At 47.3% G+C, this 13794-nt stretch overlaps 1 protein-coding gene across 1 annotated transcript in view; it reads right to left on the bottom strand.

Annotated features, from left to right (window-relative positions):
- Positions 1-11578: 11578 nt before the first annotated feature.
- The window catches only part of MARCHF10 (membrane associated ring-CH-type finger 10), a gene marked incomplete at both ends in the record, with an annotated part of 39765 nt that continues 37549 nt past the window's right edge, over positions 11579-13794 (bottom strand). Inside the window, one exon of the mRNA XM_080826996.1 lies at positions 11579-11913. Coding sequence (XP_080683122.1) covers positions 11579-11913 — 335 coding nt within the window. The remainder of the gene's footprint in view (positions 11914-13794) is intronic.

Raw genomic sequence — 13794 nt, forward strand, 5'->3', positions numbered from 1 at the left:
AGTAATCTTCTATGTGACTTGAAATAAAAACTGTTAAAATGAAAAAAAAAAAATCCTGGTTCCTAATGGCTGGTGAGAAATGCTAGCTCTACACAGCAGTTCAAAACCCCTTAGGTCGAGCAAACTCGCCTTCCTTAAAGTTACAGTAACAGTAGTCAAGGAAAAAACACTTCGGGAATCCTGAAGAGATTGAACTAGAAGACCAAACATTTCCTCATAGATACATGTATCTTAAGAGCAACAAAATAGACAATTTCCTCGATATAAGCCACATTAAAATGCCAAAGAACGGCCTGTCTATATGAGTTAAAATTCCCATGATGCTCTAATGAAGGCACTGGTTATTTCTACCTGGGAAACACAGAATTAAAAAAAAAAAAAGTGTATACATCTAATTGTGAAAATTCTTCACCTTTCCTGTAATTTCTTGAGTTTCTCAGGGTCCGCCTTTATCTTGATGGCTTCCTTTTCATCTGTGAAAGCAGGGACTGCCAGTCTGTTTCCATTATCATTTTGATTTGGGGAATCAGAGACTGCAAAGAAAGTAAAGGGTATGTTTTCTTGCAGGGACCCAGGCACATCCAAATGGCCTTGTACGTTCATTCTTGATGGAGAAGAGCTGGTAGACTCCACCAAGGACAAGTTGCTTTGAGGATTTATTGAGAGGTCTTCTGTGTATAATGGAGCCCCCTGTGATGGGCTTGTTAAAGTAACATCTTCTCCCCTGACATCAAATTCATGTGCACTGTTTACCGGAAAATAACTATGGTTTTCAGCACTGACAAATGGATTCCTATTTCTAATAGGGGACAGTGGCCGACGAACACTAAACCTTGAGTTTCCCTCTGAGTCTGTACTCTGAACGAAGGTAAATGACATTGATGAGTCTACTGGAGTATCCTCTCTCGTAGCAGAATGCATTAATGATCCAGGAATGTTGTAAGGTGAACTCACTGGTGACCTTGGAGCTGTTGATCTACCCGAAAGAAAATAGTCAAGAGAATTACTAGAGCTGTTTAGATAGGCATGCAAATCTCTTTCATAATCATGGGTACCAGACCTGTCTTCCATTGAAATACAATCTCTAAATACATTTTCAGCACTGAGGTCACCATCCAGACTAGATCTGGTGTCCCATGAAGGAAAGGCGCTGTTCTCATGTTTACTGTCACCACTGTCATTCTCTTTAGGAGATCCTCCAGGAGGTAGCTCGGGGTCTTGAAACACCCTTGGCCCAACAGGAGGCGGCTTGGTCACCGGCTCCATTGCATTGCTTATTCTTAATGAGCCATAACTGGACTCATTTCTTCTTACGGAATTAGCTCTCCAATTTTCAGGGTTTTCTTCGAAATTTTTATTTTTGGCCTGAGTGGCCGATATCCCAAGAAATCGACTTCTCTTGTGATTGGGAGGAGAACGAGTTGGGTGCATACCAGCCAACAAAAGTTCTTCCTCTACAAGAGTTTCTTCCTCAGTGTCATCACCGTCTCCTCCAGGGTTTAATGATAAAATGGAATAAAAATCTTCATCTCTGAACCTAAATGGTGCCCTTCTTGGTCCTCCCAGGTTGGTGGTTACAAGTGGTGGCCCCAAGGACTCACTCAACACTTGAGGACTGTTTGTTCCTTGGAAGGCCTGGCGTAGGCCTGGATATAGCTCATTTTGGGAAAGAGCACTTGGGTCTCCTTTTTTGGCTCTCTCAGGGGTATTCTCAGTCATGGTCATTAGCTGTGAGGATGAGACGAAGTTTCTTCTCTCTCGAGTTGGCCTCTTCAGCTTAGTGTCACTTGTCCACATTGGGCCCTCTTGTTGAACTACTGGATCTGCATGGAGAAAATAAGACAAGTTTGTCGTTTTACTGTAGGTGCTCATGGATGAAAGACCTTTAACACCAACACTGAGAATCCCTCAAGTCAACAAAAAAGCCTAGAGAAGAAAATATGCATGGTTAAAACGGCTGGATGTATAAAAGGACAACAGTAGAATTAGCTTCCTTTTACTGCTCCTTTTGTACATTCGTGGAGCTTAGGCTGGTTCTGGGGAGACGGGGTTTACAGATTGTTTCTGAGGATACAGATTGTTTCTGTGGACGCCTTTGGGAAGACTGTCCAGTCCAGGTCAGCCAGGGCTGGTAATGGGTAAGTCTCTCGAATGATAGTTTTCATTCCAGTATTTATGGAGAAGGAAAACCAGCCCTCCACAAAAACCACCAGTGCCTCCTCATCTGGTTTCATTCAGCGTACATTTACGACACTCCTGCTTCACACACGGCTTTGCAAAATCTTAAGGAAAATATAATCTACCTTGGCAGATGGGGGGGGGAGGCTCTAGAAGCTGGTGTCCAGTTACCCTGATGATTTTGGTTACATTTACTGCTTAGTGCAATAAAAATTATAACTCTCTTATGAGATCATTACCTTTTCTTTGTCATGAGCCCCCAGTCGATCTGTAACCTCTGGCTATGAGAGAATTCTTCCCCCTACCCCCTGATTCTAAAGTATGAAGAGATGTACAGGAAGGAGGAGGCAAAAAGCCCAAATGAGTAGGAATTTCTAGCGGTGAAGTCACGTGGTCAAAACCTGCCTTATAAAAATAATGATTAAGCACTACTTACTGAGGGCGTGTACGGAACAGGCCAGGCACTATACTAACTGTATTACATACACACATTTGGGCCTTACAACCCTATGAAACAGGTACCACAATCACAGCACACTATAATCAAGGGCACCAAGGCCTAGGGAGGTCCCCTTGCCTCCTGGAGATCGTATTTCTAGTAAGTGATGGTGCGATCACTCGAACTCAAGCCTGCCTGACACTATGGTTTGTGTTCTCAATCCCTACCCTGAGTCCCCCTTAAGAAGCTGGGTGGCCTTTCCATTTCCTCATGAAAATGAGAATCCATTTAATTCATTGTGATGTTGTGTGTGCTGTTCACGGTTTCTTACCCTCTCGATGCAGACAGGACGCTGTAAGTACTTCTCTGATTCCATTTCTCTTTGTTTTCTCTCTGTTCCCTCCTGGCGTTGGCCTTCCTGCCCGGGTCCCCTCATGCCGTCCTGCAGCATCTAACGAGGCACTGCTGTTCTTGTCGTTCAGCTTCTAAAGCCACTCACCCCACAGAGGGGACAGGACTCCACCGGCTTGGGAAGGCCTGTGTTGGTACTAGCTCAGGCAAGGATTTGCGTTGCAAATCCTCAGAGCATCTGGCCAAGCCAAGGGCCAAGTCAATACTGACTCACTTTAATTGAGGGCCTCCCGGGGAGCACCGGCTTCTAATGTCCTAATACTCTGTAAGCCTCTTTTATTGTTAACTGCATGGGACACTCAGCGACGCCGTGCGCGTTTTTACTCATCAGCTCTTCCAGAAATCAGTTAAGCTCTCCTATCGGGCCCCTCGTGGGTTTTCAAAACCCCAGTAAGAGATGAATCAGCAATTCCAGGGAGCTCTGAGCATCTGGTACGGGAGTGGAGCTGGTTTGGATCGCGGTCTGAGGGACACATGCTTCTGTGTGACCCACTGAATTCTCTGGATAATTTGGGGGGGGGGGTAGAAGGACTGATAACAGGAGATTTGGAAACACAGGCTCTGGTTGATTCCTTTTCATTTTGAATTTGATGAAGGGCCTCGGAGATCAGCTCACTAGTGCTGGGACGTGAATCTTCTGGTCTGTCCCTGAACAGGCAGCAGCCCCTCTGCCCTGAGCCAGTTTAATCTGGGCTTCAGGAGACACCAACGCAAAACGAGCCACTAGGTCAGCTTCTGAAACGGGGAACTGGACACTCAGCGGGAACCACAAGCTTGTTTCAAGGAAGCTATGGGGGTGCCACCCAGGGACACTGGATTCGGAACACAGCAGGATGATGCCTGTGGGTCCCAGCACAGCCCAGGAACACATCTTCACCCTCTTTGTCACCACCACCCCCTTCTCTTGAAAGGTCCAATAAGCCTTCCCTAGCACCTACCCCTAAAGGTAGCAGGTGACACCATTTTATATTTATGCTATTTTAACCTGATTTCTTATGTCTACCTGAGGGGGAGCAGATCTCATAGCTCTAGGGCTCAGATGAAACCCCCCCTTCGGTATGCTGGGATGTGCTATTCATAGACCAGACCCTACAGATTCTGACGAATGCATCTTGGGCCCCGTGTGGACTTCAACTTAGAAGGAAGGGCGCCTCCCACATCCGGGAGTTCAACTAGGTACGACGGAATATTCTAGAGGCAACAAGATGAAGCCAAAAAAAGCCTCTGTCTGCCCTCAGGCTCTGTCCAGCCTAGACTTCTTCATGTGCTTGACCAACCAGTAGTTTTCCTACATTCCAAGAGCCATAGACTTTTAACTTTTTCCTCTGGTTATACAAGTAGTCGCTCTTCATTTGGAGAAAAATTGGAACTTTCAGAAGAAGATGAAGAAGAAGAAAACAAAATCACCCATAGTCCAAAACTCAGATAGCCATTGCTCCTGTTCAGGAACTCAGGGGTGGGTTGCCAACTCAAGACCCCTGGGTTATTTTCATCCTATGTAGGGGTTTGGCTCAACCTTTGAACCCTGAGGCAACCACCTTCATGTGGAGGCTGTATGTTCTGGTTTACCTCAGGCCCATAGCCCTGGTTATGTGTTTCTCCTGCCACATCGTCTGTTCCCTGATGGCATTTGAATTTACAACTCTGAGCTCTCTCACCTAGCCTTACCTCTTCAAAAAACCAAAATTGGAATATTTGGGTACATCCAACTTTATGTCCTGCTTTCTTTCCCTAAACTTTTTATTGTGAGCATGATCGCCTGCCATTAAATTCAATTATTCTTTTTCTTTTCTTTTTTTTTTTTTTTGACAGACAAAGATCACAAATAGGCAGAGAAGCAGGCAGAGAGAGAGGAGGAAGCAGGCTCCCTGCTGAGCAGAGAGCCCAATGCGGGGCTTGATCCCAGGACCCTGGGATCATGACCTTAGTCGAAGGCAGAGGCTTTAACCCACTGAGCCACCCAGGCGCCCCAAATTCAATTATTCTTTGAGAACAGGATATTAAGTACAGGTTATGATACATTATATAATTGTGTCACAATTTAACTCTTCTCCTATTCCTGGGTATGTAAGTTGTTTCATGGTTTTTGCTGTTACAAATTACCCCGAGGTAAATGTCCTTATTCATACAACTTTGACTGTGTGTCTCATTAGAACAGATTCGCAGGCATGGAATTGCTACATCAAAGATTTGACCCTTCTAAAGACTTCACAGATGTTGCGTAATTCCGGTTTGTACCAAATTACCCTACAGATAGGATATGAACCCATCTCTCATAGCTGTGTCACCAGCAACACATGCCAAGAGCTGGGCATAGCATCTGACACAACAGTGCCCAGGAAATGCTACTCATTTCACTACCAGTATTGAGTATTATTTTAAAAATCTTAGCCAATTTGGGAGGCCAAATTGCTCTCTTGCAAATTCACATGTATTACTTAGTGAGATTCAACTTGTTTTTGTTGTTGCTGGTTTTTGTTTGTTTGTTTGTTTGTCCAAATGTTTATTAGGTACCTGCATTTCTTCTGTGAAATTATCTGCTACCCCTCTTCCCATTTCTATTAGGGACTCATGTTTTTTCTTATTGATTTGTAAGAGCTTTCTATATATTACCTCTTTGTCACATTTGCTTCAAATCTCTCCCTGATACAATTCAAACATCTCGCTCCTACTCCAGTTTATGCAAACCACTTTAGCATGTGAGAGAAAAAGATTAGAGACTAGCGAGGAAAAAATTGGGGGAAGACAAGGAGCCCTTATCCTTATGTAAGAGAAAACTGAATATATACCAGAAAATTGGGACAAATTCTCAGTGAATTTCAGGATAACAGAAGATGTCTTCTGGGTACAGGTGGAAGACTGTATGAATCTCATGGGTTCAGGAACGTTCTATGCAAGGGGAACCTCATCTTTCAGATAATATTCAGAGGTTTACTAAGGTCACTGGGGAGATGGCAGGAGAGAAACTAATAATAGTTTGTGCCCACTAGAGCTGATCAATATATTTCCTTTAGTTATTACAGAGTACAGTGAGTTAGATTTTATTATCTTGAATTTTAGACAAGGGAACTATAATCCAGAGTGTCTGCTTGAACAGCCCTTGGCTCCAAGGCAGGGAGGAATTAGAAGACAGGTCTTCCCTTCTCAACAGGAGGTGTTAGATCACTAGGAGCCTGTGACATCTGGTTGCTATAGATTCACGTATGCTCTCATTGACCCTACTTCCAAGCCATCCAAGCCACTACCATGTCCTATATTTACAGGTGTCCATCAAAGCATAGATCACATGTTAAAATACAGCCGACTGCATTCATTGTGTGGTGAAGTGGGATGCTCAGTGGTTTCTCCAAGGGGAAGACTAGGTCCACGGGCAGGTTGGCTGTCAAGTGTCACTTTCTTTGAGTCCCATGGAGATTCCTTGGGTCCTATGTCTTCTGCCACCACAGGGGAGGGTAATGTGGTCAGTGGAGCAGCATGGCTTAGGAAGCTCAGAACTGAAAGAGGGGGTATGCACCAGTGTTTGGAAATAAAGCATATATTTATTTTGATGTTCTTTCTTACACACCGAGATCTTGAAACCCTGGGTCGGAGGTGAGAAGATCCCTGTGGGACATGAGCAGCCTGCCACCCGCAGACACCCATCCATCATCCCTCCTGGGCCAGGTGAGATATCCCCAGAGTTGCACACTGCTTCTCCACCCCTCGTTCCCCACCCCAACCCCACCACCTGCCACCCAGATGCCCTTTCCAGAAGCCAAATGGCTGCCCTCCACTTAAAACTAGGCACAATCGAAAAAACCCAAAAAAACAAAAAAAACAACAACAAACTATGCACAGTCACGCTTAATGGAATAAATGGGAGAAGGAATAAAAACAAACTACCTACCTTCTCTAGCTTTTCCTGGCAGCCTTCTTCCTCTTGAAGAAGGAACTAGAACTAATGGTTTGCTTTCAAAACCTTTTAAGCATTTCATTTTAAGGTACACTCTCCTCCACATAAAAGCACAGTGTCTAAAATCCATACAGAATTCACCAGGTAACAGTTCGAGTCAGTTCTCTCCAAGGACCAAGATGCACGAGCCACGAGTCCTTACCTGGTCCCCTGAGGGCCTGTGCCTTCAATCTGCTTCTGTCCCCCGGCACTCTTGGGTTCTGCGTTTCTGGGCTGACTGTCAGTCTCCCCAGGTTTGGCCTCCTCTTCCTCGATAAAATCTGTGGTGCCTGGGCTGCTGAAAGGTGCAAAAGCTTTTCAATAATTAATTTTTTTTTTCCCGGGAAAACAGTTTCCGCGTAAAGAATGCTCAAAAGGCCCAGCAGTGGGGAAGGCAGTTAAGAGACTGGGCCCAGGTGGTCGGAGAAGAACTGGATTTGGAACCTGGTTCTGGGACCTTGGAGCTGTGTGAGCTCGGGAAGATCACTTCACCTCTTGAAGCCTCAGTTTCCCCACCTAGTAAATAATAATACCTAATTTGCAAAGTTGTTATCACCATGAATGAGGACCTGTGACACCTGCAATGCAGAGTCTATAAGGGGGTGTGTCCTTTTGCTAAGAAGTGTCTAGTTGCCCGTTCATCATAGATGTTGGGTTGGGCATGTTGGTAACACTGTCAAGAACCATCTGCAGTTGGGACACACAAAGGCCCTCTCCCCAACTGCACTTCCAAGGTTGAATCACAGCCTATTTTGTTTCTGTATATCCTCAGGTGGTTTATTGGCAGCTCACATGGCCTTCGAGAAAGGTTCCAGGCATCCGGGCTAAGCATACAGTTTTCTTTGCTATGTGCTATGCACCACTGTGCTGGGATGATAAACTCACAGGAAGATGGTAGCTGGAATGCTAATGTGGGTTGAGGTCCCAATGAGTATTTTTTTTTTAATTCCCATTTTGAACTAGGTTGCTAATTGGTTTGAATAATCTCACATTCCTTCCGCGCATAAGAAGCATCAGCGCATGTGGAGTTTGGGGCAAGAGTTCCAGTATTTTCCATGCCCCTCTGCAAGTTCTCAGGTTTACAAGGCAATTAAATTGTGACTATCTGAACTAAATCTTTCCAAGAGAATTTGCTTGGCTCATCCCCTCTTGGACAGTTCAGAAATTTCACAAATGACCATGGCCAGCAGGCAACGTGGGTAAAACTGGGAAGGTCCTTGAGTTGTGTGCGAGAGAGCAGCCGTTCTTGGCCCATGAAGACAACTGGATTTATGTTCCCAAGTATAAGTTGTGGTTGTGTAAATAGTTTTTGTCCAGATTCAGGAAATGAATGAAAGTTCTCCATGGTGGCTCATGAAGCTGAGTTTAATACAATGATTAGGTACTCCCTGCTTCTCCTGATGGGCCCCAGGAGGGGAAGGCACTCGGTTCTGTGCCCCCCAAGAGAGAGAGGACCATGTTCTATTGGGGACGTGCTAGAAAGGGGGCTCCCGGTGGTGAAGGCTCATGTAGGGCAAGTTGGTGGAGCCTGGAGAGGTGACCAGAAAGGAGAGAGAAGGGAGTTCTCCAGAAACTGAGGATCTCTTCTTCAGAGAGTAGAGGGTGGTGATGAGACAGTTTCCCCAACCTCGAGGAGAGTGGGAGGGGCTTTAAGAGTACAGGACCCTGCATGGAAGAGGTGAGGGAGACACTTTCTCAGTACCAAGGGTTTCTACCTTGTCCCCTAGGACCTCATCCCTTCCAGTTCCCAGCCATCAACAACTGCCTCCTGCCTTTCACCTGATGATAGGGCAAGAGGTGACAGGATTGTGACTGAGCAGACAGGGGACCAGGGAAGGAGCAGGCTTAGGGCTCCAGCCCAAAGGTCCCAAGGCACAAGGATTGTGCTTTGATTTCCAGCAGGGATCCCCTCAGAATATTCACATTTCCTTCACATCCCGGGCAGCCGAACCTTACACTGCCCACAGCCTCATGCCCCCAGCCCTCTCCACACCCTCACACACGCCCTCCTCCTCCCCAAGGACCTTTCTTCCCTAGCCTGAACTAACCAGCAGTTCTTCTTAGGTCTGTTTCCAGTTTCACCCCCCCCACCCTTGACTCTGCTCTGACTCTGCTTTGGCCAGAACTTTCAGGATTCCTAGGACCTTTAGCATTTACATATTCTAACATTGCCTGAGGTACGTATCTTCTCTCTCCTACTGGTTGGTAAGCTCCTTAAGCATGAGGACCCTGTCTCAGCCAGCCTGTGTTGCCTTGTCTCCTGTAGGACAGTCATTGCTTAGTGCGATTTGCAGGGCTCCCGAAGACGCGTTCAGCTACCCAGCTACTACAGGGGATTCCAAAAGTAGAACAAACTTTTTCTCGTGCTAAACATCCAAGATGACTTTAGATAACAGGTTATTTTGTCTTCTCGTTAAAAAAAAAAAAAAAACACAAAACAACTTTCTCCAAAGCACCAGATCTTTTAAATGATTTCCAAAAATTACCACATCGTCTCTGAGTTTTCAGCAAACTAAAGTCTTAAAGCTGAAAACCTGCAAATTGTTTTACTAGGTCTGGCGGTGAAGCTGGTAGTGTGGGCAGGAGCCTCTGACTTTGGGCAATTTGAACCTCAGTATTTACAACTGTGAAATGGGAATATTCCTACCTTGCTGAATCATTGCCAAGTTTAGCAGTAATGTACATAAAACCCCTCACTCAGTGTCTAGTGTTTATTAGTTGCTCTAAATGGTAGCTGTAGCTTCTGCCATAAACAATTTACTATTATTACTACTATTTCTACTACTAATTGGGAATCTGAAGTCACTCCCGTGAGAGAACTGGACTGGACCAGAAACTTGTTATGCAGGTCTCATCAGTTGAGAATAATCTATTCAGCAGCTTTCACTGCTGTGCACTTCTTGCTACTCCCTCCCTCAATCTTCTATAAAATCCAAAAGGCAAACAGCAACTCCCTTTCCATTATAATCTGTTCAACAAATACCCATGTGCCTTTGCTATGTAATAATTCACAAAGATGAGTAAGACATTTTGGTCATGACCTTAAAGATTGTAATCCAATTTAGCTGTACCGTTGACTTCTTCCTTGTGACACCTTTAGAGTCTATGAAAAGCAAATTCTTAACAAAATATTCTTTTTTCACCACCTGAAATTGCAGTCACAAATGAGGCAACCTAAGCTGCGTAGCTTTTATGGGCCCTGATTGCGGTTCCTAATCCCCTTACCGGTACCCAAATCGGACCAAACTTCAGACCTCTGGGGCTTTTCCAGGATGGTCCTCCCTGTGGCATGGGACATACATTAACCAGCAGAAAGACGCAAGTTATATTTACACATTTACACTCTTTGGGGAGGGGGACAGACAGACCCTTTGCTTTCCAGAGAAGGGAGAGAATTGTGCTCAGGAGTCTCATTGCCGTGACTCAACACCCTGAAGTCTGCCAGTGAATTTGGGGGAGACTTTGGTTTGCTTTATACCATACCCTCTTCTAGTATCTGAGCAAGGTGATGGCTCCAGTAGAAAAGAAACCCAGTGGCTATTTAGATCAAACGCGTCTGCCCTAGTTCTCTTGATGATGCTGGGACACTGTCATTGTTGACTGAGTAGTTCTTAATTTGACCAGGAAAGGGGGGGGGGAGGGGAAGGTAGTCATCTCATTTTTATACAAGGCCCTGCTGACTGAGAACCAAGCCCACATAATGGTCCATGTTCCTTCCATGTGCCTGATCAGGTCTTGACGTCACTTGCCAGACACAGACACGGTTCTTGAGAGACAACGTCGAAAAGAGAGAAAATTACAATTCCTAAACCTTGGCATCCCCCTCCCCACCGTTGACTAGGAGGTGCCAAGATTCTAAGAGATGTCTTCTTTAAAAACAGTATTGCTTCCTTTAGACCGTGGGAAGCGTTCGTGGTGTTGCCTTGGTGTAACAGGCAGCTTTCCGAACAGTCACAAATAACAGGCCGCGCCTATTCGCCGCTTTGGGTGTGCTGGAAACGTGCGTCGTCTCACATACCCAGAGGAGATCTTAATTAAAGCTTAATTATGTACCATAAATATGTTTTATTTTGGAGCCCAGGAGGTGGGATTTTTGATTTGGGGAGATGTGGGGCCTAATAAGTAGGCAGGAAAGGGAATGTAAACAGTGACCGAGCCCTTTAATTTGTCCCCTCTCAGCGCGGTTCTCAAGGGGTTTCCAGTTCCAGCCTGAGCCTCGGGAAGCACCTGCCCCCTGCCCACCGCACCACCCTCGCAGGGACCTGCGCGTCGTCGCCTTGCGCCCGGTCACGTGGCCCCCGGCTTCCGGGCTTGCGCCCGGTCACGTGGCCCCTGGCTTCCGGGAAACGTGGAAGGGCCCCACGCGGGAGTGAAGAAATCCAAGAAGTCTCGCGAGATGACGGGATTTTATTGGTCGCTCACTCCTGGGGCGCCGTGAGGGAGGAGGTCGGGAGAAGGGGCAGCGGGTGTCTGGTCTTCCTGCTCCCCTGCACACCTCACCGCCCTGGGTTGGTCGTGTGACCTCGCCCCCCGGCCCTCCTCCCATCTACCTGTCTTCTGGAAGCCTCACGTCTCCCTCTCCCTGCCGCTGCTGTGCTGTGTGCCTGGCCAAGGGCGACTTACCACACCAGGTAAATTTTACTGGGCCTCCTGGGGCCAGGTAGGCACAGCACAGGGGTCTCCACCGGGATGGGGCTGGAGACCGGGAAGTAGCACAGGGTGGCAGGGGACTCGGGCACGGGCCCTGGGGACGAGGAAGTGGGGCTCATGAAAGAGGGGATGGGCCCCGGAGGCAGATGGGGGGAGGGGGCCTGGGCCGCCGGGGTGGCAGGTGGCACGAGTGGCAGGAGGAGGCAGCAGTAATTGGAATTGGGCTGCCGAACGGGGGAGAAAGCAAAGACGGAGCAGTAAGGGGAATATTCAACACAGAACAGGGGGTGCTCGCTGCTGTCACCTGCACAAAAGAAAAAGAGCAGTCAGGAAGCAGCACTCACGGTGGGAAAGGACATTAAAAAAAAGCCTGTGAATGAATCAGAACTCAAAAAGTGTTCTTCGGGCAGGCGTGTCCAGGTGTCCTAGCGGCAGCAGCCTTGGATCTCAGAGTCACTGAAGAGTTAACTGAGGGACATGGCCTCATCATCACACCCTGTTCCAGCCAATAGTCTCTGGCATCCCTGCCAGACACAAGAAAGTTCTTTCCCCACCATGTTCCTGCGTGGAAGCGCTGGGTCCCTTCTCCTCTCCCACAGCCAGTCTAATTAGCTGTGCTGGCAGCAACATACGGTGGCTGGCAGGGTCTCACCTAGATAAGGCTCTCCCCCCACCAGTCCTCCAGCTGTCCGCAGGAGGAGGTGGCGGTCATGCCCTAATCTGGCCTTTCTGCTGCAGAGAGGAGGCCTGGGAAAAGAGAAAGCAGCAGAGAGATCCTGGTGGGATCGTGGAAAGGGAGAGGGACCAAGGAGGAAAGAAGCAGGTGGGCGAGGGAGGCGTCCAAGTGAAGTTAATGATTTGCTCGCTAACCTCACACTTAATCTGCCAGCCTTGCTGGAGGCTGAGTGTGGGCACCTGATGGAGTCACGATCCAGAGGGACCCCCCCTTGTGCGTGACAGATTTCTCAGCTCTGCCATGAACCAGCTGGGTCACCTTGGATCAACTGCTTACCTTCTCGAAACCTGTTTCCTCATCTGCAAAATGAGACAGGTGTTTTCTCTAGCCTTGTTCCTCTAAGGGTGGTCCTTTGACCGCCAGCATGGATGTCCCCTGCCAGCTCCTTAGACATGCAGAATCTCGGCCCACCCAAACCTACCGAATCAGAACCCTGAAGCTTCTCAGGGTCCCCAGGTATCTTTCATCAACTTTAAAGTTCTAGAAGCAAGGCTCTGAGATGGGTATCCAAACCTCTGTGATGACAGTCACCTATAGTGCTTGTTAAAGACGTGGTTTTGCAGGCGGCTTTATTGGAGAATCTGAGAGATTCTGATGCTCTGGGTCAGGAATGGGAACCCGGAACGTGTGTTTAAATCATGTACCTCCCTGCTGATTCTTATCAGAGAAATTTGGGAAAGAGTGCAGCTGAAATCAGTTCCAATTCTAAAATGCCATCATTCCACGAACCATCCAGTTGAAAATCATTACCTCCAGTATAATGCAGGAGGCGGTGTCTCAGTCCTTATTTATTTGTATCCTGTGTAGAATTTGATGCGATTACCTGTTCCTTCATTTCCAAATGCCTCCTTAGGCTCCTGGAGTGGCTCCTACTTTTCACATCGTTTCTCTGTGATTGTCTTGTCCTTCTGTCCTTTCTCCACATCATCTCTGCTTGCTCCATACACTCTTTCGGGAAAGACACTCTTCAGTCCCCTTGCACTCCAGGCCCTTGAGTTCCTGCTGGCGGCCAGGAGCTCTCTGCTGAGCCACAGACCTGGATCATCAGGTACTTCCTGGCGTTTCTTTCTGGCCAGCCTGCCTGCCCCTCAAACTCAACACTCACGGAAGGGGGCCCACTCCCTTTTTGCTTTCTTAGCCTCGGCAAAGGCGTCCTTCACTGGCCTAGTTTCCTGGGCCAGAACTCCAGCTTCTCTTTTGTTTCTCCTTTTTCTTTATCCTCACACCCAAGGGTCACCAAGTTCTGCCAGGTGTACTTCCTTGAACATTCTCAAGCCCAGTCCTTCCCCCCGCCCCCTGACCCAAACCCCTCTGCTTTTAATCCAGGCTCAGCCCTTGTTTCTCTCTGGGTGTACTGTACCTACAGTTTGTCTGGTGTCTCAGCCTCTCCTCTGTCAGACTGCCCTCACCCTCCAGCAGTCCCCTTTCCATGCTAGTCTGCTTTTAAAA

This window comes from Martes martes (assembly GCF_963455335.1).
Source record: "Martes martes genome assembly, chromosome: 16".
NCBI classification, from domain to species: Eukaryota; Metazoa; Chordata; class Mammalia; order Carnivora; family Mustelidae; genus Martes; species Martes martes.